Source organism: Diadema antillarum, unplaced genomic scaffold (genome assembly GCF_040938485.1).
Source record: "Diadema antillarum isolate AM-2024a unplaced genomic scaffold, OU_Dant_1.0 scf00000020, whole genome shotgun sequence".
Taxonomy (NCBI): domain Eukaryota; kingdom Metazoa; phylum Echinodermata; class Echinoidea; order Diadematoida; family Diadematidae; genus Diadema; species Diadema antillarum.
Genome location: NW_027270909.1, coordinates 3,284,244 through 3,310,261, shown reverse-complemented (window position 1 = coordinate 3,310,261; position 26,018 = coordinate 3,284,244). Strand labels below are relative to the sequence as shown.

Genomic DNA, 26,018 nt, shown 5'->3' with positions numbered 1-26,018 from the left:
AGGATTGTAATTAAAGGTACATGGTCCCGGTGTTTTAGTCAAATGCGTACGCGGGCGCACGGCGCAAGTTTCCTATAGAGACCTACGCTATCGACTTCTCTTTAGCGCTTACGCTTTGGCCCACTTCCCCGAGTCCGAAGAAGTCCGATTCACTGTAGTCAATGGTCGGATCACAGTTCGGCTCATGATTCGGCTGAGGGAGATGACAGCTTTAGCAAACTTCTTTTGTGATGTCATAATAACAAGCACATATGCACGCACCTTGGCATTACTACAGACTGCGCGATGCGCAGAGAAGACAACGAAGGCAACGTTTCTTAGCAACAGCTACGCACTTTACTCTTGATGACAGCTCAACTTCGGTAATCTTCGTATCAATGCTAACGGTGATCGGCAGTATCATCAACAGCGCCTTCTACACTGCCGTGACTATGCCCCTTTAATTGGTTGATGTATGATTGTTTGCCCTTGAACTTACGGGCGCAGATGCGTACAATCTTCGATGAATATGATTTCTCTATGTGTATTTATATGTGAGAGCATACTAACAAATTATCATCTAAATAGTGGAATTGTGGTCACAGCAGATAATCTTTCACGATCATTCTCGTTCACGCCATTCCAGTCAAGTTGAACTGGCAATGGAGCATATTGGAGCGCTGTTGCTCTGAAATGCCAGAAAGTTTCGTAGTTTGTTGCAGTTTATTCTTACCTCCCTTTCCCTTTCTTGTGTACATTTAAAATGGATATGCAAGGAATTTTACTGATCAGCCAGTAAGACTAAATCTTTGTAGCGCCTTGATTATTAAAGTAATTTTGATCATTGCTGTCCAGAAATTTGTCCAGTAAAAGGAAGAATTGGCAGCTAACAGAATGTATTTGTTAAACAAATCGAACTCAAATGATATTTATACAAAAGGACTGGTAACAGGGATTTTTTTTTTTTTGAAATCATTTACGCTCGTCTGGATTTTGGTATACATTACTAACATGTCATGATATAATCTGTGTTGATAATATTCTACAGTTACTTCATCTAAACTTTCGGCGACTGGTGCTTATAATCAGACGATTGTCTATGGTAAGTGTCTTTAGTATGAAAGGTGAAAGTTTCTTACAGAGGGACGGGTCCCTGAGAAGGTAGTCTGTAGTCTGGGAGACACGCCCACCCACACGGCGTGCATAAATTATGTGGCTTATCTGCATAATTTATGCACGCCATGTGCTGTGCAAAGTTTTACTATTGAATCGTTGCTATACGTGTACATGTCTCGTCCGTGCCTTGTACATTGATTGCTGACCTCTGAATATTTATTGTATCGGTGTTGCACTCCACGGGAGCTTTGCACCACCGACTCTCATTCAATTGGTCCTTCCGTGGTCCCAGCCCCTGTGGTGGTTTTGCCTATTCAAGGCACTTCCTTATTTCCTTTACAATCCTTTATAGGGGTTATACAGCCGTCGGTTGCTTGCTTATAAGCAAATATTGCTGCTTTAGGAGCGCACATAGGAAAATGATAACACAGGTAAGGCAAAATTGAAGGAAGATCAAGAAAATAAAGGAACGAAATGCACCAGATCTGGGGCCCGTTTCATAAAACTTGTTATCAGTGACAACTGCCACATTTCTATGACAAATTTTCTCTCAGCCAATCAGATGCATGGATTTCAGTAGCTTGTCACATCTATGACGACTTGTCAATGATGACAAGTTTTGTGAAACGGGCCCCTGGAATAATTGCTAAAAGGTGGAAATAATGTGCATAAGTCCTCAAATATCATAAGCGGAATCATTCAAAATGTCTCTAAAACCTTCTCTATTGATGTGCCATCATATATAATAGCCGCTATATATATATATATATATATATATATATATATATATATAATATATATGTGAAATAGAGGGCGCTAGCAGATACGTCAAGACGTTTTTTTGCATCCTCTCCTTTTGGGATTTAATATCTTGAAATATCGCCAACAAGGAAATCCATCCTATTGTCATCTTTGGACCATATAAGTGATTTGGAAAAGTGCTATAAACTATCCTGTTTTTGAGGACTAACAGACTGTGCTTCTTGACATCTTCTGTGGGAAGTTAACTGGCGAAGGTGCATGCAATATGTATGTCCAGAAAGCGACGCCACGCCCAGACATACATACGACAGGGCCCAAGCCAGTTTTCCTACGCACAGACGACATCAGGAACAATGACAAGAAACATTGTACAGGTGAGGAAATATATGTCGCCTTGGAAAGAACTGTCAGCACGGACAGCATCCTGGGAATCCAGCAAATTCGCCGTCTATGGCGGATCTATCTGAACTCCCATGAGGACCGCGTGAAACTGATATCCAATGGGCTTGTCATTCGGGGAGCAAACGCCGCTGTATACGACGTGAACCCATTCACGAGGTCAAAGGATGAGAACCTGACCAGAGTGACCATCAAAGACATCCCGTTGTCTGTCAGCGACGAAGTCATCCGTAGCAAGATAGAAAACCAAAAATGCCAGATCCAAGGGGACATCAATCGCCAAAAACTGAGAGTAAACGGTCAACTGACCAACTGTCTGAATGGTGTTCGGGTACTCTACATCACCCCACCCTCACAGCCACTACCACGGAAATTGTTATTTGGAAACAACTTCATGGGACGTGTATACCATCCAGGACAACCCGAGCAATCTAGTGCAGCTGGTCCGGTAACATGCTCCAGATGCCTTGAATCGGGACACCATGTATCCAGCTGCCATAACGAGGTGAAATGCCAGCTTTGCAGAATCACCGGCCACAAAAGGAACGAGTGTCCACAGAACCCGGCACTACACAATCACATAGCAACGCCCGACGCCTCACCACCGCGACAACCTACGGCACGTGAGAACTCCGAAAGTACCGGTCCAACACACCCCATCGAGACTGCGAGTCAAAGCACCAAGACGCGACAAACTCGTCTCGCTGATTTCATCACGAAGCTTGTGCAACAACCATTGCAGACCAACGATCCCGAAAGATCTGAGGCCATCGATCTTCGATCACCGTCGAGAACGCGATCAGCCTCATGTAGTGCAGGAGCATCTGGTACGACATGTGAAGCATCATATCGCACGCGATCACAGGCAAAGATCAGTGAAAGCACGCCGCGTGATGACGAGAAGAGAGAACAGCAAACGGATGGAGAATGTGATGATGAAACATGCAGTATCTACACGAACAGCGACAATGATGATTCCACGTTATCCCCGGAGACTCCTCCTCCGAAGGCTGCTGGGAAGACAAAGGAATCTAAAAAAAGGAAAATGAAACCAACGAAGAAGCAGAAGTGAGTAGATTATTTGATCGTGATTAATTAGAAAACAGGTAATCTCATTAAGAGCGATGGAGTGTTTCCATTTTGTCTCTTTAAATGTAAGAGGAATATGTGATACATTCAAACGGAAGAAAATATTCTTATGGTTGAAACGTCAAAAATGTGATATAGCTTTCTTACAAGAAACATTTTTATCAGGAGAATTAGAAAAAGTAATTTCAAATGAATGGAAAGGTTTCCGAATATACGATCATGGAACAAAACACTCAAAAGGTGTAGCTGTTTTAATCAGAAACGACCTTCCAATTGACGTCATAGAGACACATTCCAAAGGTGACGGTAGAACCATTGCGTTGAGATTTGTAAGCTATGATTCTGTTTATTTCTGCCTAAATGTATACGCTCCGGCGAAAAACGCAGAAAAAGAGCCGTTTTACGCATCATTACATAACTGGGTGAAAAAGATCAAGAAACCAAGTGAAATTATGATTGCAGGAGGAGACTGGAACTGTGTACAAAATAAAAAGTTAGACACAAACGGAATGTCTTACATATATTTACCAAAAAAATATTTTGCTAAATTTCAGCAGTGTTACAATTTAATAGATGTGTGGAGAAAAAAATTCCCGGAGAGGAGGCAATTTACGTGGAGACACCTGTCACTCAGTATATGCTCACGCCTTGATTATTGGCTAGTCTCCAGGGCATACGCTCCGTATGTACATTCCTTAGATATCAAACCAGTGTTAAAATGTGATCACAATGCGGTGACAATGAAGCTTCGGGTGACAACAAAAAAGAGAGGAAGGGGTTTTTGGAAATTGAATAATTCATTACTTAAAGATGAAAAATATAAACAAGGTATAAAGAATATTGTTCAGAAGGTTAAAATGGAGTGTGATAAAATTGATGCTCAGTTAAGATGGGAAATATGTAAGATAAAAATAAAAGAATACAGTATTAGATATGCATCTGAGTTGTCACAAAAGAAGAAGAAATATATCAGGAGCATCGAAGAAGAATATAAAAGATTGAGTATGAGTGTTAATGAAGACCAAAATATTGATGATTTAGACAAGATTAATTGTTTAAAACATGAGATAGATAGATGGTATGAATATCAATGTAAAGGTGCATATGTTAGATCAAGGGCAAGGTGGCTTGAGTCAGGAGAGAAGTCATCTCGATATTTTTTTCAGCTTGAAAAAGCAAAGGGTAAAAAAAAAGAAATAAATAGTATTGAAATAGATGGTAAGGTTTTCAGAGAAGATGAAGAGATTTTGAAAAAAATACATGATTTTTATAGCAGTCTTTACGGAAAAGATGATTCCAAGTCTGATATCAAAGACTACACTCGTAATTTAGACTTTAATGTATTAAGTGAGGAAGATGCAAACATCTGCGAGGGGAAGCTCACAGAAAATGAATGCTGGTTTGCACTCAAATCTATGCATTTGAATAAGTCACCTGGCAGTGACGGTCTTAGTGTAGAATTTTATAGATGTTTCTGGGAAGACCTGAAACAGATGGTAATAGACAGCTTGAATCAGGGATATGATAAAAAAGAATTGTCTGTTTCTCAAAGTCAAGCCATTTTAACACTCTTGTATAAGAAAGGTAATAAGAACATATTAGATAATTGGCGACCAATTTCGTTGCTTAATATAGATTATAAGTTGGCGGCTCGTGTTCCGACAATCCGATTGAAAAAAATAATTCATTGTATTATATCCGAGGACCAATATGGTTTTATGAAAAATCGTTCTGCATCAGAGTGTATACGGACAGTTCAGGATGTAATTGATTACTGTCAATGTACTGAAACACCCGGTATTATTATGTCATTGGATTTCAAGAAAGGTTTTGATACTATTAATCATGATTTTTTGTTTGGTTTGTTGAAGGAACTAAGATTCAAAGAATCTTTCATTAGATGGATCAAAACGTTGTATAGTAATGCTAATGGTAGAGTAATGAATTATGGTTGGATATCTGAAGAATTTTTTATTAAAAGAGGTGTGCGGCAAGGATGTCCGTTATCAGCTCTTTTGTTTATCATTGTTGCAGAAATTTTAGCAGCAAAGATAAAGCAGAATGTTCAAATAAAAGGTATTTTAGTACCTAATATTGAATCGGAAAATGAGTATAACGATATTCGAATTATTCAATTTGCTGACGATACCACAATTTTAGTTGATTCTGTTGATTCCTTCACAGAAGTAATGAAAGAAATAGAATTTTTTGGTGAAAATGCTGGCCCAAAAATTAATTGGTCAAAATCTCAGTTTATGAGACTGAACTTAGATATTGAAACTATTGGAGAATTAAATCTCACAGAAGACGCCATAAAATGTCTCGGTATATATGTTGGGAAATGCTATAAAGAAGTTGAAGACCTTAACTGGGAAGGCAAAATAGGGAAAATAAAAAATACACTAGATTTATGGAGAATGAGAAATTTGACATTGTATGGAAAGGTGACCATTATCAAACAATTAGTTACATCTCAGTTAGTATACACAGCTACAGCAGTACCTGTGCCCTTAAAGATCATTAGGTCAGTAAATAGATTACTGTATTCTTTTTTATGGAATTCCAAATGGGAAAAGGTAAAACGCACCGTATGCTGCAACCCAGAAACAGGAGGAGGACTTAAAATGGTCGATTTGCTTTCAAAATGTTTATCTCTCCGTTTATCATGGTTTAAGAAGTATTTTTCTGAGGAACAAATGTCATGGAAGATTTTATTTCAATATTGGACCCGGAAAATTGGCGGAATGCCTTTGTGTTGGAAATTTAATTGCAAGAAAAATGATATATTAAGAATATGCAGAAGGAGAAAAATACCTGAGTTTTACATTGACCTTTTCTGTTCATGGTCTGAGTTAAAGTACATAGACATGTTTAATGTTAATGATATAAAGAAAGAAGTTGTTTGGAATAACAGTCATATTAGATATGACAACGAAATGTTATGTTTCCAGAGCTGGATAAAGGAAAATGTTATCACAGTGAAACAGATTATAGAAGATGGGGAGTGGAAAGACGTTACATCCATAAATGAAACCTTCCGAGACAGGCAGCTGCTCGCCTCATTTGAATTGTCTAAGTTAAAAAAAGCATTCCCCAGGTTTTGGCTAGACAAGTTACGTAATAATATACAGACTCCTGTAGTGCTGCACACAGAAGAATTTGATGCTATTGAGTTGTCAACAGGTGATAAAATCAGTGTACAGAAAACGTCAGCTAAACATTATTATAGATTATTTTTGCATAAGAAAAAACAAGAACCTTCATGTTTATACCTCTGGCAAGGTTATTTGAATTTACCCTGTGATTTTGATTGGAAAAAGGTATTGCAATATAAGTTTCATCAGATTAATGATAACAGAATAAAGCAATTTAATTTTAAGCTTTTTCATCGAATACTGCCCAGTAAAGACAATTTGTTTAAATGGGAAATTTTGAATGATAATTTGTGTACTGTATGTAATTGTAAAGAAACCACTTGTCATTTTTTGCTGAAATGCAAAAAAATCAAAATGTATTGGAGAGTGGTTTCGGTTTTAATTCGAAATATTTTCGATCTTGTGATAGATATCAATGAAAAAGTCATTATTCTCGGATATGATATAGGTAACAAAAAGATGAAATTAGTAAACCTTTTTTTGAATTATGCCCAATTCATTGTCTACAGGAATTATGTCAGAGAACGCAATGAAAGAAACAAATGTTTGTTCAATGTACATCATTTAATAGAAGATTTGAAAGCGGAATTAAGATTTTATATCAGTTTGAAGTGCAACCAAACGAGATTCGATGATATTGGATTAAGAAGAATACGCAATTACTTTGGTTGGTACCATTGATGTACCCTTCAATTATTTTTTTCCTGTCATAATGATTATGTTGAATGCCTTTTGGATACTTGCAGATAATGTGATTGTAAATATGCGAAGATATGTGGAAAAATAAAGTACCTCAGATGAGGAAAATAGAAAAAAAAAAATATATATATATATGTTACATCTCAGTATTTCTATTGTTATGTAAATGAGGTGAAACTGGAATTAATGTAAATTTATAGAGGACAAAGAATAAAAAGTTAACACCCAATCACCATCACTCCATCCTTCACTTGTAAGAAATCTGCTCAAAATTGATAATTTTATCAATACTGTATATAATCTACATACATTTACAGAGTATACACACTTAATACTCCCCTTTTCCATCTTTATTTTTTCGCTTCTCTATCTCTCTCTACCTCTCTTTCCATCTTCTTCCTCGATTAATCTTTTTCAATTTCATTCTCTACAGAATCTTGTGACTACGTATATTATATGGCATTGTCTGCAGCGACAGGAAGTGCCCTAACTCTTGTTATGAGCGTGGTGGCAACGTGCTGTGTTAGAAGGTACTTCATTAATTGCCTTCCAATAAACACGAAAGATTCCCTCAGGTTCTCCGCATGTTTCAACAGTATAATCACATTCGACATCCAATAATCGAAAGCTGTCCTAAATGATTCATATGATACATTTCGAAAATGATTAATTGGCCTCTTTGTCTGTTTGTTTGTTGGTTGGTTGGTTTGTTCAGACCATGAGTTACTGCCATTTGTCTATGATACCAGCATAGTCGTATTTGAAATTTTCAATATATCATTTCATAGAAATTGCAAAGCTTAGGAATTATTCATCAATGGATTTTTAGACAGAATTTAAATGTTTCACACTGGAGTTTGATCTCGTACAAATCAATCCTTTCGAAAGCAACGCGGTGTCAGGTAAGTATTTCGACATCTACGTCACGAACAAAGTGTACACGATAAATATAATATATTGAAATTAATCATGTCCAAACATTTTACTATCAGATGGAGGAGACGTCATTCAACAAACGTTACTGCCGCCTACCAAACTAATTCCGAGTCAGCGACCTCCCCTCCCCACACGACGGAAGTCAAAAGTAGTGCGGTTGACTCTCCTTCGACAGCGTTATCAGCGCGCAAGGAACGAATCGGTGAATTTAATACACCACAAACAATAACTTTGAACTTCTTTGGCGACATACTCTCACCACAACGGAAAGGAACCCATACCCTCCACAATCCCGCCGTCGAAGCTAACCCATGTGAGTCTACTGAAGTGCAGCATACCTACATGAGGCAAATGTACGCGACGCCCAATCCAGCCGCGAGGGAAGTCGGCGCGTACGCCATGCCAGCTGCAGCTTCCACTAGTGAAGCAGCGCCACACTTATATGATGCTGTGGCGGACTATGACAACATAAGCAATACTGAGGGCAAGATTGAGAGTTAGAAATGCAAATTGTATTTGAAAGAAACACATGGAGGATAAGTCTGTGAGGCTGGTTACGAGAGACGAGGCATTGGCCACGCGATTGATAATAACTTTTCGAGACGACATACCTGTAGGCGAATTCTTTCGTTTTCTTTCTCGTATTTCTTGTTGATTTTTATATAACCGAATTTAACTATACGTCCGACATCCATGCGAAATAGTCCTACGACAGAGAAACTTGTTTGTTTTTTTCTTGAAAGTAATAGAATATGTGCCAGTAGTTACGCGTCTAATGAGGTGACGATATTATCAAACACTCAATCTTTATTTGCTGCATTTACCAACATTAAATTTAGTGATGAAGACTTTACTTTCTGATTTGTTTTTTCGTAACTATTAATCTACGTGGATACACTTAAAGCATAGCGTAGATAAGGGATGCATATCCCTTGTACACACGTCTTGAAATTGTTGAATATCAACTTTTCCTACTTTTCCATTGAAAATTGATTGAAAAGTGTGCACCAGTACAAAAAATGCAAAATCTTTATAGTGCTGGAAGAGGTACTACCCCCTCCCCCGCTCGGTCTTTTCGCTCCCTAGCTTAAATGTTTCCCACAAAATAATATTACAGAATTATATTTTTGCTTTCACCCCCAGCAACTGGACTGCTACTTTTCCTATGTATAACCATGTGTGTGTGTGTGTGTGTGTGTGTGTGTCTGTGGTAATTTGATCAAATATTGTGATCACCTCTTTGGGCCTGCAGCAAATCACCCCTCCTCCCCCCCCCCCCCCCCCCCCAAGTCTGCAGACCTGCCATCAACACTGGCGTCATGTAAAGATTGACTTTATTGAAGGGGGTGCTACTTTTTGCTGTTGGTATGAAGCACTGTCACAAAATAATGATGATACTGAGGAGCGCTACAACTCACAAAAATACAACAAACAAACAAACAAACAAACAAAACAAAAAATAGAAAAGAAACAACAACAGACAAACAAGAAAATACACAGGGAGTCTCAACCGTAAGGTTCCTGGTTCGATTCCGCCGACAATACTGGTCGTGGCCTCAGACAATTAGACATTTGTTGCTGGGAGGGAGGCACAGGCTTCGGCCCTGTGGTGGTTTGCCCATGGGCATTCAAGTACCTACGTGATATTAGTCAAGTACAATAGTAATCTAAACAAACAAACAAACAGAGTAACTATGTTCTTTCCTGTCTATAAATTATTGATGTATAGATTTCACCACAAGAATGATTTAATCATAGGGATTTACTTTTATCTGACATTTTAAGTTTGAGAGATTGATGTGTGGCTTATTAAGGCCCGGTCACACTGCCCAAAAGTCGCGTTAACGCATGAATCACGCAAGAAATTTGGTTGTGCGTGCTTTCGCCGATTTATGCGATGAGAATCACCAATGAATTGCGCAAGAACTACGGAAAGATCACGCAAAAATCACTAACAAACCACGCACTTCCAGCGCATAGGCACGCAAAGGCCCCAAATAGGGCGAATTCGTGGTCGTGCACGACGACTGAGGTCCACGGAAAACCCCGCATAATTTGCACATTATCACTAAATGAACTGCATGAACGCGATAGCGGCAACCCCTTGCGAACGATCACTGATATTCCATGCATATTTCGCGCATATTTCGCGTAAGAACTACGCGAACTACGCAAAAAATTACGTTAAACAGAGCAATACTACGTAAACTTTTACGCGAAGACGAGTTTTGAGCTGCTCAAAACCTGGAATCGCGTAAATCGCCGATCCGGCGCACTTCGGCGGACAACACGAAGGTTCCACGTCAGACAAGCTCATGAAATCGCCCTTGTAAGGCTCGAATTTCTAACTTGTTTCATGCGATTACGTGACTTTTGGGCAGTGTGACCGGGCCTTAAGACGGCAATAAATGTTGATAATATCAATATGATAGGTGAATATATATATTCACCTAAATAAGTCATGAAATCGATAATGAATACATCATTTCTTGGTAATCGTCGTTTAATTGATGTATCTGTGTTATATTTTCCCTGTGTTGGTGGATGGGTGCTGGTGTGCTAATGAGTACTATGTGCGTGCATTTGACTGCATTTTTTCTTTTGCAGGAAATATTACAAGCCGATCATTTTGAAGCATGCTTTACCTGGAACCGGAAACGCCTCTTCCAAGAAAAGTGTGTTGCTCTAATGGCCATGAATATGATATGATTACAATAATATGTTTCCATATTGGGTGCGCCAAGGCGCTTTTTTCCTCTTCCTTATATGTCGAGTAGTTTCATATCACTAAAGGAAACCAAAATATTGTTTTAGATATCAATATGGTAGAAAAAATGTGATTGGTAGACTTGATTTTCATTTTAAAGGTAAAACCAAAGAGAAATGTGGACTGAGTGAAAGCACCAACATTAGTAGAACACATCAGTGAACGTTACTTTTGAGGAAAATTGGACAATCAATGCGAAAGTCATTAATTTGTAACGTACTGGATGATGAGACTTCTAGAGATTATGATGTCATGTGTGGACAACAATATGAAGAAACTATGTAGGGAATTCCACACACACACACACAAATCATTTTCATGAAAATTACACATTCCAACAACTTGATTATTCCACCTGCTTTCTGAAAGCGGTTTGTCAAGTGCTCTTTCATTATCCTAGAAAAGTGAATTTTTGTGGAAATCCTTATATATTTTCTCATAAAAAATAAGATTATCGTTGTCAACATATGACGTCACAACCTCTTGTAGTCTCCTAAATCCAGCGGTTCTAAAACCAAAACTTTAATATTTCATAACGTTTTGCATCAATTGTCCGATTTTCCTCAAACTTTCAATGATGTGTTCTACTTCTCTTTGGGTTTTGGTTTCCTTTAAAACGAAAAACAAGTCTACCAACCACTTGTTCTCTATTGTAGAAATATTTAAAATAATGTTACTATCAATGATATCTCCTAATCATTGAATATGGTATACATGAAACACATCATTTAATAATAGAATTCATTCAGTGTTTTCACGAATATGTTTCACTTAATAATGAAGTGCGTTAAACAAAGATCACATTTATTTTCATTTTGCCCTTTTTTTTGGAGGGGGGGGGGGTGGTAGAAGGTAAAATTCATACTTTGGAGAGCGAAATTGTGTTAGTACAATGTCATATGCATCAACCCAAAAATTCAAATGTGCTTCAACAGTATTTTTCACGTTACGTGTAGTAAATGACACTCGTTTGACACTTGAAAACGTATCTTCAATGCCATCAATGCCTCTGTTGTCCATAAATGTCGACGCTAAGCCCCTTCATATCCATTATTTTTTTTTTGGAATGAATAGAAAGAGAGGTGAATTGATATGCATTCATTCATTTAAGACAAATCCATATCAGCTCCAACGCGTCAAATGATAATTATGTAACATCGTTCACGACCGCAGTGGCGGATCCAGAAGGAGGGGGCGCACCGAGCGCGCGGACCCTCTTTATTATTGTTTGTTAAAACAAAACAAATAAAAAAAGGGGCACGTGCGCCCCCTCCCCCATTAATTTTGGAAAAGTGCCTCCCTTTCTCGGAATTCCTGGATCCGCGCCTGTGGCCGTAGGGTTCTCGTCAAATCTCTGTTGTTTATAATTGTATAATGGCTTCCTCATAATCAAAAGCAGAAATCACGTGAGAAATTCACGCGTGACTACAAATCGAAAACGAAAGCTAAGCTGAGGCGACAAGGCAGTACTCATACCATGTCATTGATGGTAGAAGAGAGCACTGACATAATTCTTCGTGTTTTCGACATTAGGTTTTGTTTTGCCTATGTCGCGCTAGAAATGACATAATTATTGAAACAGCGACAAACAATGCGTTGGTGTCACTCTAATATCACAAAGGTACACGCTCGATAAAAAAAAAAAAAAAAACAGAAAGTGTCTATAGCGGCCTGCAAAGGGAGTCAAAAATAGCGGCCGCTATAGACAAGGGCTTTTCTCTCAAGGGGTTGTTCTCAGTGGTCGTATACGGCAGGTGGGCGCTGTAAACAGGTGGCAGCTTAGACAGTTGGTCGCTAAGACAGGTTTACCGCACATATTCGTTTGTTCGTTCGTATTTATTTTGCTTCTCAAATCAAATCAAATCAAAATGAATTACATGTGTATATGACAATTATATGACAATATGACAAAACATAACCAAATAACAAAGGAGCAATTCAAAAGTGCAGTTTCTGTCTACATTTATAACTAAAACCTTTGTAAAAAATCTATAGTTGCATATAACACAGAAAAGGCAGTACACGTAGGATTCAATATGGATGCAGGGGACCGTCAGCATAAGCATGGATTGACCGAGCTTATAGCGTCATTGGGAATATGATTCGGCTTTGCCTCTCACGAAAAGTAGTTTTATTTGTTTTCTATTGCAATATTACTCTTTAGAGGGAAAACAAAAATGTGAGTGTATGCTGTACGTGTGCAGTATTGGTGCGTTAAATGTTGTGTTGGGACCATAAACATTCTTCACAAGATCAATACAATGATACTAACAAAATCAGACTTACATAAGTACAATTATATCAATTATTACATTTTTTAAATTAAAATATGTATGTGTGTGATATGTATATTAAAGGAATTTCTTTCTCGCTTTAATTATGTTAATAAATGTAAAATCATTTATGAAATCCTTGCACGCGCAGAGTAGAACGTGATTCCATCAGGAAGGAAGTTGGATACCATTTAGGATCAGTTTTATTTTCTTGGCACGTTTCCAGCCTATCAAGAAGTGGGTAACACACAAAACGCCGGCTATTTCGAGATGGACCGAAACAGAAATCCTCGCCGTGTCCTTCGTCCCACTCTACCCGAGTTATTTTAAGCTCGGATAATAGAATAGCTGCGTAATGCATCATTGCTCCGCCCATGGCCGTTTGGTGCTAATGAATGGAAGGTGTGACCCTAACACGGATTGTTGACGAGGTTAACTGTACTTCTGCTAAGCTGTCTCATTTCTTTGCTTACAATTCACATTTCTTTTACCGTTGAAATGCAGTAATGCAATTCTTCTGCCTTTTGGATGCTTGGGAAATTATATAACTATATACACTGTAACTTTTATGTTTGTATCATTATTTCTGTTCATTCATTCTGGTCATTGTTGTTGTTGTTTTTTGATCGAGTACTAGCAATATTCCCAAGAATTGGTTTTCATGTAGCCACAGTGGAATGTTCACCCATTAGTCTTGTGTTGACATATACAGTGCATTTCTCATTCTTGTGAAATTATCTCTGCTTGCCTTACTTATGTTATTGAAATCGCCTCATTGAACTGTTACTAGATTGTCTTCGCCGTCAGGATTAAATCTTTCCTTAAAAAAAAAAAAAAATGGCTAATACTCGAACGAAAAGGACCCTCATTGAGGAGGCTTTCCAGTATGAGGATTGAAGGTCGCGAGTTTACGAAGCATGACGTAAGCTATAACTGATTTTAAGAAGAAGAGCGCGTCACACAATTATTCGAACTGATTTCAACAACCAGGAAGAGTAACCCCTAGCAACGGCTTGCGCATTTTCTGGAGGTCCTGAAGCTAATAAGGGCAACACTTTCAAAATATCTGCGGAGGGCTAATGGGATCCTCGACGTTAACCTACAACTGAACGACACTGTGTTCAACATCGATCTCCACCATCTACCGGATAACCGAAGTCGCGAGCCATAAGTATGAAGATGACATCATACCTACTTTACTAGTCGACAACTGCTAATGAACAGGAAAGAGCTCAAGGGCACTGGTATAATAATCTTGGAAGACTTGGCCAACTCCAATCAATCTCTCCTCCATCCTTATTGTCCATGGTGCCTTTCTTGGCACCACCACCACGACTACCCAAACCAAGAAAAAAAAAAGGAAAAGCAAAGTTGTCTCCGCTAAGTTGCAATATGGTACAATCATTGCCGCATCGGTCAGAACATAGACAGAAAGACAATACGTAGACAAAGCAACATTAAATCCGAGTTGGATTTTAACCAAAATGTATGTATTTATAGCCATTTAGATCTTCATTCAATCTTGATATTGTGCAATAAAAATGTTAACACGATTTCTCGTAACCATTAATGGAATCATTTTCTAAAACAAGATAAATCTGATTGATCACAATTTCTTTCAACTATAAATCTAAATCAATACGGAATTCGTGGACTAAATTCAAAGAATAATAAGAAATTTGACCCTTTCCATTCCAGTGCTTATCCATAAGAACTCTGTTTCCATCTTATACACATCACTTTTATACATTCGCCAATAGTTCGGAACATAATCTGTCTAGAATGTAAATACGTAGGGAGATGAAAATATTATGGCCTATGACACAATGCGAGATTGGTTTGAAACAATTCTACTATGCAGCTTCTACATATCATTTATATAAGATTGATAAATTTATAGATTTCTGCATAATGTTTACCCTTTCTTAAGACCACCAATCAAAATAAGTTGACTTCATGTCAAATAATCGTTTTCAATTTTTAAAAAGAAGAGGAGGTTATAAGTGGTTTTTTTTTTCTGAACAGAATTGACTTACGGTATCTCTTTTGCATGTTTTATTTCGTATTCTTCAAAGTGGTGCGCCTTGAACTTCAATGACAAGCAATCTTTGCATGCAAATGATGAATACTGTTTTTACAATTAATTTCACGAAAATGCTAAGTGTAAATATCGTATAAATATACATATTTGCAGGAAATCAGGACAAAAAGGGATAAAGTCAGAAAACGGAAACGCAAATAATACATATTAATGTTCTCAAAGCGTAAGCGTATTTGTTGATATACCTGTCATTTTGTGTGTATATGGTATTTTTGAACAATTGTAACATTACACGACAATCCTGTATGATATTTATATCTATGTACAACATATCCAACTTTTTTTTTTAGATTCTCTTTGGTGCCAGGCACCATAAAAAGTAAATCATCGTATCAAAATTCATATCATATACACGGTAAACTGTATGTCTCGTATATCTATAGCGTGCTCGAAAGAGTGACACGAATACACGATCTTCTTTTTCTCTGGCAGTGGTTTCATATCGGTATTTTGCGTGTCTGAAGTAATAAGATATCTTGCCAACGTCACGGCACTTAACGATACTCAACAGCCTATCTAATCTGTGGGCAGAGAAGAGGAAGTAAGACAGCTTGCTCCATATCCATACATGTGACGCAAGTCCAAAGTCCCATCCGGTCAGTCGTGGCATAAAACTCGGCAGCGCGAAGTTTTTGTCATCATTTTGCAGTCTACATCCCATTGCTTTCGGTCAACAGAGGCTAAAATGTTATTGTGAAGCCATACAGAAGAAGGCCCCTCAGGTTCGGCGCACGACACTCCGTCTATAGGTGTGTTCAAAATGTCTGGAGAGTTTTGCAATTGAGCAGAGTATAGAGCAGAGAGGATAAGCGGGAGTTTACTTCATAATAAACGTAAGTCTAACCTAAAGTATTATGCAGTAACAGCTCTTTGGCGATGTTGACATTTATAAAGTTAACTCAAAGGCATGCCTTACAACTTATGACATGACGGTAATAGCAAGTTTGTTCAATGCCTACAAATGTTTCTCATTATTAAACAACGACCGTCGATATATGCATCTCAACATTTCCATTATATTCCAATCCACTCATTCGTTTTTCCCTTTTCTTTCTCTCTAGACCGTGCAACCTCTCGGCTCTACAACCTCTTTGTTTCGCAATCTGAAAAAGTCCCGACCTCCTCTCAGACATATCTGTTCAAGCTCGAGGTTGGTTCTAATCGTCGAGAAATGAACACTTCTATTTCATATCCAAGGACTGCAACATTCACCTCACATGACTTTTAAACAGCTTTTCCAGCGGCGTGAGCCCGACAGCCACCTCCAGCTATCCGCTTGATGGCGTCACCAGCTCGCAGGTCAGAAGCAGCACTGACAGTCCGGGAATCTTTGTAAACCAGCTTAGCAAATTTCGCACTCCCTAGACCCAGGTACTTATGCAAAGTCTCTCGCGCTTCACTATCAGAATGTAATTTACAATGTCAAGTCCAGCAGAATGTGCAAATTGTGGCGAGTCCTTTCAGTGACAAGCAGGTGACAGTGTAGTTTCCTCGTCTTTGTCTGTCTACGCAGACGGGTGTAGAAAATTCGAGAAGTAAAGGAAAACACCCATATGTGGTTGAACATTTATATTATTCGACTAAATTGTAGTATCGCCTCGCAAAAAGTCATTTTGAATGCTGCAATCTTGTCTGCCACATTCGGTGGCCCAAATACGTATCGTTAATGAATGACGTGTTATTTACTTTATTGTGTTAGTATTGATGGTCAATTTATATATTTCTTACATTAAGAAAGAAACTGACCTATGTAGTACTGCAGTTTGTGAATGACTTCCATCAAAATACATGCTTAGAAGAAAATTGCCCATATTATATGGATCTAACCTATTCATTGCAGTGCAAGGAAGGCTATCCTTTCATCATTTCAAATGAATATGCGTTGGAGGCAAAAGAGATATCGCGTTTGCTCATTGTCCGTAAATATTACTCGATTTTATACATTTATATTAAATGTGTTGTAGCCACTGTGTGGCAAAACTATTTTATGAGTCATAAAGACAGCAAAGCAACTATCTTTTGTGATGGAATGTTATTTCTCTTTTGCACTTTCACGTCCTCATGAAATGTGATTGGATTTAATACATTTATATTAAATGTCTAGTAGCCACCATGTGGCAAATATCGTTGAAAAGTCATGAAGACAGCAAAGCAAATGTATTTCATGACGTAAAATACCTCTCATTTGCACTTTGAAGTCCTCAGAAAATATGTAATAGGGTATTATTATTCATGCATTAACATTAAGGTTTTGTAGCAACCGTGTGGCAATGACTACGGAAAAGCTCTCTGTTTCATACCACAATAATTATTTTATTTCTAATGGCAAGATCCATGTTTAGTACTCTATCTATTGTTTGCGCCATCATGGCAGGATTCATCAGCTATTGTATTGCATTATTCTGTATGTACACTATCATTGATATGCTTAACCCTTTGTAGAATGAGACTAAAGACGGTGGTTACATTGTTTTAGTTTCACTTCGTAACAAAGTGGTTTGCCTTATTACTCCGAAGTTCTTGAAAGGAGAGAAGAAGTGTGTCTAGATATGTGATAAGACATTCAGTGATATGTGGCAAATGTCGTTGAAAAGTCATAAAGACAGCAAAGCAAATGTATTTCATGAATTAAATACCTCTCTTGCTCTTTGATGCTCTCAAAAAATATGTAATAGGGTGTTTTTGTTCTTGCATTAACATTAAAGTTTTGCAGCAACTTTGTCGCAAGGACTATGGAAAAGCTTTCTGTTTTATATCAAAATAATTACGTCCTTTATGATGACATGATCCATGTTTAGTACTCTATCTATTGTTTGCGCTGTCATGGCAGGATTCGTCAGCTATTTTATTGCATATTTTGTTTGTATGCTATCGTTGACATGCTTAGCCCTCTGTAGAATGAGACTAAAGATGGTGGTTACATTCTTTCAGTTTCACTTCGTAACAAAGTGGTTAGCCTTATTACTCCGAAGTTCTTGAAAGGAGAGAAGAAGTGCATCTAGATATGCGATAAGACACTCAGTGATTTCTAATATTGATAATATTACTTAAAAGAAAAACAAAACTACTACGTGGTGTACCAAAATTTTTGTGCTTTGCGTTTACAATGTGCATTGCTATACTGGATCATGTTTATATTTACAAATGCTTAAGAACTCCTAAAGATATTCATGCATTTTCGGCACATTTTGTTGTTCTTAAGCAAAATACAATTGTCCTACTTGTCCACATGAATATTTGTTCCAACATTTGATGATTAAATGCAAACAGTCTAACGTGGATCCTTTATTGATATATCCGTGAGGTTACGAATGTCAAGCAATGGTAGCGTGCATGAAGTTACGAAAATATTATACATTTATGTCATTATAAGAATTTAATAATGTAGAACCACTCATAATTCTCAAATGTTGGAAACGTTATTAGCGTGATAACAAATGCAGATGAATTCACTATTGAGTGCAAGAGTCAGGGCAAATCTCTTTCAACTGTAATGAGGTACTGGTACATTTAGTACATGCACTCAAAGTTCACCTTTTGGCATTACTGTGTTCATCATTTTTTACATTCTTACCCATCTGTTTATTAATTGAATGTTGATTGATTCATATTGATTTTAAGTACTGCATAATCTAAATGGAATCTTAACCTTATTTTGATTGCTGAAAGCAAAATTTTGGATCCGTATTAATAACTTTGAGTTTTCACAAGAGGCTGGAATGGAGAGTGAAACAAACAGAGATATCGTTAGTTGATTTTTATTATAATTATAAGATATCTATAATGATTGGACTGTCTGAGAGGGTAACAATGCTACTCTCCATCATTATATCATACATGTATAAGTACACGACTTTGTAGAGTGTCTTGTGTATATGTACATCTGTTGTATTGTTTGACACTGCTAGCACACACATCAACATAAATTTGTGTATATTTTATTCAAATGACATTGTGGGTGTGTTTATGTCCATGTGTTTGAAGAGATGGAAAAAATCAGATTAAATTAAATCTGGTGACCCTTTGTATACTCATCTCAAGGAATGTAGTCTTCTTGGAGTCTCTGCTGGAGAGAGATTGTGAGAGTGAGGATTTTCAATATTTGAAGGGCTTGCTTTCAAAAGGCACTAAATCCATTGAAATATGATGGATCTATCAACTTTTTGGAAGAAACCTCTTTATTTATGACTGGACCGATCTTTTTCTTTTTTTTTTCCTTTTTGTAAGAGGTCAAGATTTCATCCGAAGCGTTTTCACTGTTCGAAAATAAAAGCTAGGTCAACAATGATACCTGGAATTTCTGTTTCTTAAGTCACAAAGCAGCAATTCATAATGATAATTTATCATGAATATGATTATTCTCGCCTCAACTGCTTTTGGAATGAGACCAAATGATTTCCTTCCTTTCACAAAAGCGCTTCTCCAAATAAACTTAGGGTTGTCACATTTAGCGTCAATATTACACTTAGGGTTAACACCGGTTAAGAGGTATTACATTTAGGGTCGATGTTACATTAAGGGTTGATTTTTTTTTTTTTTTTCGGTTGACATGTATTATGTTTATTGCAACTGTCTCCGACTATTACATATAGAGTTACAATGTATCGCATTTAGGTTTGACACGATTGTTACATTCAGAAACAACATTTATGGTCAATATTATATTTAGGGTTGAAACGTACAGTAGGTTTGATACAGACGTGAGGAGGAGTGCACAGATTCTTTACAGTGAACAAGAAGACACGTTTAAATCTCGATCTTGGAAACATAGACAGAAGAGAAATAACCAGCAATTTCTTGATGAAAATTGCGTGAATTTTACTCTCCCCTCCTGTTTTTGTTTTTTCTTTGTCTTCAAATAACTTTTACAGGGAATATCTATGATGTAATGTTTGAAAATGAACGAAGTGCTGTAGATACGAAATTATTTCAATAGAATAACGCAGAAACTCTAGTAAAAAAAATCATTTAGACGCAACTCCTTTCCTCCTTGGTGGAAACATGAAAATAACTTCACAAAAAGGTTGGAATTCACTGTTGTTTTGAATTGATACGGTCAAGCTATATAGCATAATCGAACATAAACATTTAGAATATTTTGTGAGATAGTACTGCAAGCATGATGATTATGCATACCACAGCCAACCCTTACTCTCAACTGCATTCTGGTCATAGCAAGAGAGGGCGCCCTTGCCTCTGGATGAACGCTTTTCCATTAAGAAAAATGACTGAGTCTTAAGACTGAGTCTTGGCCAAGACTCTGACTACTGAGGTTAGAATGGAGAGCGGCAGTTGACCATGTATTATTAGAAATGACAGCTGAAGTGGTTGCAAAGAGCTTGTGCCCGTGGTGATGCTGATGCTGACACTTACAGTGTACATTATGTTTTGAGCTTGAGTTCGGAATTTGTCTGTTCCTTACTGTGGCTTGAAAAAGAACGAACAAAAAAAGACGTTTTCAAGGTGTGACAGTTTCCAGTTGACAGGTGCCACGAGCTTGGCGTACTGCATGAGTAAGTTCTGGAAAAGAGCGCTGCCTTGTGCTCAGTTGAAGCAACATCCGTTGTTCCAGATGATTGAGGAAATACCACACAGGCAGGTTAAAACATCATCGTGCCAGATGGAAATTTCTCCACCTTCATGAGAATGGAAAGTGTGTCTATTATATGTTTCTTACAACTGGAGAGTATGTAACTATCTTTTGTATTGTAGAGAAATGATATCATTTATCCTACTCGATATGGGTCGGGATATTCCCTGTACAACACGCTATCATCAGCGCTCCAGATTTCGCATGATATCCTTACCCTTTTCTAATAAAGAGAAAAAAAGGGGAGAAAAAAAAGAAGGTAGAATTACGCAAAGAAATGACGCGATATATTTATAAAATAAACAAAAATTACGAATGGAAGACACAACGAGAATCCTTATAAATTGTTTATATACATGCGTCCATTCTTCAAGCAAAGTGACCGTAGTGTATGTTTCTTTAATCAAGAATCGCCGATGCACTGGACATGAAATAGAAAAATTAGCGATTTGCACTTAGTAGTAGGGTACATGCATTGATCAGAGTCGGTGGTATTGTAATTTGCCTGCCAACATATACCCTACACGTGGCGTAGAGTGATCTTTCGGTTTTGTGATTAAAAATACAGTGACATTCATGTCATTGATGCTGGATTAGAGCGCCTAAATGCTCCCTCAAAGTAAAAGTAAAATTAATGTGTTCCAAAGACTACATAGGACGGCGAAGATCGGTTACCTCTAACACATAATAAATTTAGGAAACAATGGTTTCTTTTGTAAAGCTGCATCCATAGTATCGTGTGTCCCTTTGCAGGGCAAGGAAATTGATATTGAAATAACCTTTGGAGAAACGGCAAAGTCCGACGAACTATTGCGTCATAGTGCCATTTCGGCAGTAATAACATCTGAGGACTGGTAAGCATATAACCTTCCCACGTTTCTTACAATTGGAAAGATTTTTCCGATTTGGAAAAATAACATTCGTGGGGTAGAGATATTATGTGAAGACTATTCAAGGATTGAACATACTTTGACAAAAGAAGATACGTAGGTATTTCACTGTCATTCATTTGTAATCATTGACAAGCATAACCATATATTTTAACGTACACTATTATCATGACTGTGAATAGTCATCAATATCTATACTACTAATGATAACTATTGGCTTTGGTGAAGAACTCTCGAAATCTTGTCAAAGTGACAAGCAAGAACCTGGGAAAAGGACTTCGACACGTTACATTAAAAAGGAGGATCAAAGTATAATGTTGGGTTATACATGTTATAGCATATGTAATTTGAATGGAACTCAATTTAATGTTGTGAGCAAATTCGAATCCTACAGTGTGTATTGGTCTCAAGAAAGTATAGTATAGCGTATAGGGCTGGCCGCGATTAAAACATGCCTCGAAGAGGGATTTGAACCTGTTTGCTTTGAGAAGGAATTCTTCGGTAAGTTTTGCCGATTTTCAGGCCGAATAGGTCTTCAGACAGATGGATCTGAAAACGTGATACAGTCTGTACACTTCTTATTTGTTACAAATTCTATTGCATATATTGTATACCACGACGTACATGCATGTCGTTTATGCATTCTCTCTCTCTCTCTCTCTCTCTCTCTCTGTATCTCTGGCTCAAGGCCGGTCAATAAATGTAAGATTATCAGACACATATTCAATTTAGCTCAGTTCAGTTTGATTTTATATCTGCATTTTCCACTTAAATCATCTCTTGATCTGACAACAACAAAAATATTAATATTCATAATAATTACCACAATCTTTTCAGTGTTTTTAGATAAAGCTATGAAATCAAAGAAGTCCATAAAAGGAGCCTGCCATCTTTTAAGCAAGGGCTTGATAGTGATGGCAGCCTCATATGACTTTCGAAATCTGTTTTCTTTTTAAGTGGTCCAGTTCGGCTGTTTGAAAGTATTGACATACTAAGAAGCCATTTATTACGAGGAATTTCAGATAGCGTGTACATGAAACACAGATGTGATAAAAGAAACACTTTATGTGACAAACAATGCACAGAAAATCAATGGATGGTATAGTAAATTGATAGAAATACAGATAATAATTAAAATGACTAATATACTACTGCAAGCCTTTAAAAAAAAGTCAAATGTTACCACATAGTGGTTACTTAAATGCATAACGTCAAACTTGACTTCGTTTTTTTTCTCTCACTCAACATTGAGTAGATATAAAACTCACAAATAATAATGTATACCTGATTACAAACACAAGAAGTCGCATGACATAAACGCAGGCAAATTGTCCATGGGACATTTAGATAAATAATCTGTAAAAAGATTTATCCACAACAAGAGAGCTACCTAGCATTTCTTCATTTAATTGTCATTTTACGTACATGATAAACTCAGATACAGAATGTGACGACCAACCTGTTAGATTAAAGGACTTGGGCAATTTCTGACGATTCTCTAAAAAAGTAATTCATAAACATTAATTTTCAACACGCAGTGTCTTAATATCAGTGCAAGGCAAGACGGCATATTGACTAACGCTATAATGAAAATATTTCATATTCCTTTGTTTGAAGGAACCCTGAAACATGTCTACAGAACCTTCTTTTATCCTACTAGAACAAATAAATAGTCGAATTACTGCACATTTTTTTTTCTATTATCTTATCAGCTTCGTCCTCAGTCAAATCGCGAAATTTCAAAACGCATCCTACACGAAATGCTAAGGCACAATTTTGTTCACGACGGAGGTTCGTAGTTTGTTGTCTGGCTTTAGAAAAGACTGATGAATGTTGCTGAAATTGTAGGTTTCCTTATCAACGTCAAGGTGTTCACGAAAACTGGATTCACGAGCAATTTGGGCAGGAGAATATATAAAAGGCAAGGCATTTCATATAGACATTATATTGCGAATACATTACAAAACAAAAAATAAATAGTATTGTGAGAAATAGTGAATACATTAAGTGAGAGCCTGTCTTGTGACTGGAAAACGCACCCCTAGTCACGCCTCATGCGCATACAGGCACAGGACACGGGGACTTGAAGGGTCCTCTGCTCGTACCGGAAGTGGCCATCCACACACTGTGTCTTCTGCAGAACTTTCATGTTGTACATTACAGGTTGACAACGAAGGTTTGGATCCGCTTCGTGTGTGTAAGGGTCCAGACATGCCGAACACTGGCACTGGGCCATAGTGATCGCCATTGGAATACGGTCGGCATCGAAACATTCCACGTAGGTCCATGGACACGAGCCGTCTTGGTTCACGATCTCCGGACTTCCAGGGTCTGCTTTCACTCCTACGGGACAGTCTGGCGAGCTGGAGAACCCATCAAAAGGACAGCTTGACGTATCAGCCAAACCCATGTCACTGGTTGAGACGTTGAAACTTTGTACGGCGAATGCCGCCGCTTTGGGATAGAAGAGATTGGAGTTCAGATTTCTGCGATGGGAATCCGCTGCGTCTATAGGCAGACAGGTCTGAGCTGTGACGGGGACTGGTGAAGACGCGATGGTTTGGAATATAGCTGCAATCACTGATGTAAAGAGGTGTAGAGTCTGTACAAAAAACACAAAGGGCATGGAGAAAAAGGGACCAGATTGTCATTTGGAGTAAAATGCAATAATTATATCAAATTATCTGCTACAGTGTGCGTCCATACCGTGTTTCCATTACGTTTTCTGACAATTAAGGTAATCTGAATTTTGATCTTTCATGGAAAAAATATGGAATGAAATGCATAGGAATGGAAAACATAGATGCTTAAATGCCCTAAAATAGATATATATTTTTTAGACTTACGTTCATTTTGAGGATGATTTCAACGGTCTTCTCTTTTTTTGTTGTGGCTTTAAGACTTCGATGCTTTCGAGCCCTTCAAGTCAGTCAGTGTCAAAAACAAAGTATCTTCCTCAGTTGATAGACGCTTGGGAAGAAGTGCTGGCTGATGTTGAGTGGATGATATCGCAGGCAGATTGAAGATGGTGAAGAAAACTCCGCACTGCCCAGTTTTATACCATCGACTTTCCGGATGGATATAACGTCAAATGTAAGAATATGGAGTATGTCTCAATACTTCCTAGTTCCTGTTAGTTACCATAGATATTAAGTGAGTACCATTTTTAGCTACTGAAATAGCTACTCACCAAGGTAGTTGTTCAAATATGAAACCACCCGAATGCTGAGCGGGAATTCCCTAGATTGTATGCTTCTATAATTGGATCTCTTTTGAGAGCATACTCGTCTTTATAACTTCTCAGAATCGAATAGCTCTCATTACATAAATGAATAAAAACATGGATTTCCCTTCCATGCGTTTATTTACAAGGTACTTTACATTCTCACTTTATCATAGTAATTATTTGTCTTGTACGTCTCTTGATAATTACTTGTTTATTCGAGAAAATGCAGCTGAATGAAATACAAGATAATAGAGGAATAAAGAGTAAATCATATTAATGTCCATTTGGTAGTGAGCAATATTTCAACGAAGATCGCCCCTAAAAACTATATAACAAAATTACAGGAGACGAATATTGTTCACAGAGAAACATAAACCGCATAGTCCACGTTTGACTATTTACTTTCTGATAGCTTGATCATAGATTTTGTTAACAAGTCTCTAAAAATAGCTTGATCAGAGAACTTGTCCACAATCCTCTAAACATACATTGAGGTAGCCTCACAGGGCAGTATCGACATTTTCCCGTCATCGAGGTTGAAGTCTGTTTGCATGGACATAATTAAAATGACGATCGTCATATTCATCGTTCTGTCCCCCCCCCCCAAAAAAAAAAAAAAAAATACGAGAAAGAAACCACAACTGTCATTACAACCTCCCCCTCCCCCTCCTTGTACACGAGGTGCTATCTCCGACACTGTGCACTTTTGTGTTTTGTGTTTTTTGTTTTGGTTTTTGCTCTATTGTTGGAACATTTGATCATGATACGTGGACTTAAATGTTAATTGACTGGCAAGGTCGAAGTTTTTATCAAAATCATAATGGAAATAAGAAAGGCAGCGCAAAAATAAGATAGGAAAAGTACGGTTTTGAATCATTCATTACATAGTATATACGTAACGAAAAAGTGTCACACTTCCAAATCCAACAATAGGCCTATTCTGAATTTGTATCCAACTCTATGATTTTTCCCCAATTCTTTTGTTTTTGTACTATCGTACTGCATTTTGAACTACATATCTCTACATGAAATGACA

At 37.6% G+C, this 26,018-nt stretch overlaps 1 protein-coding gene across 1 annotated transcript; it reads right to left on the bottom strand.

Moving 5' to 3' along the window:
• Positions 1–23,797: 23,797 nt before the first annotated feature.
• On the bottom strand, positions 23,798–24,608 carry LOC139729690 (interleukin 17-like protein). Its single transcript, XM_071640623.1, has 2 exons — positions 24,603–24,608; positions 23,798–24,358 (listed from the first exon to the last, which is right to left on the bottom strand). Exons 1-2 carry the CDS (start codon positions 24,606–24,608, stop codon positions 23,798–23,800), a joined length of 567 nt encoding a protein of 188 aa, XP_071496724.1.
• Positions 24,609–26,018: the final 1,410 nt, after the last annotated feature.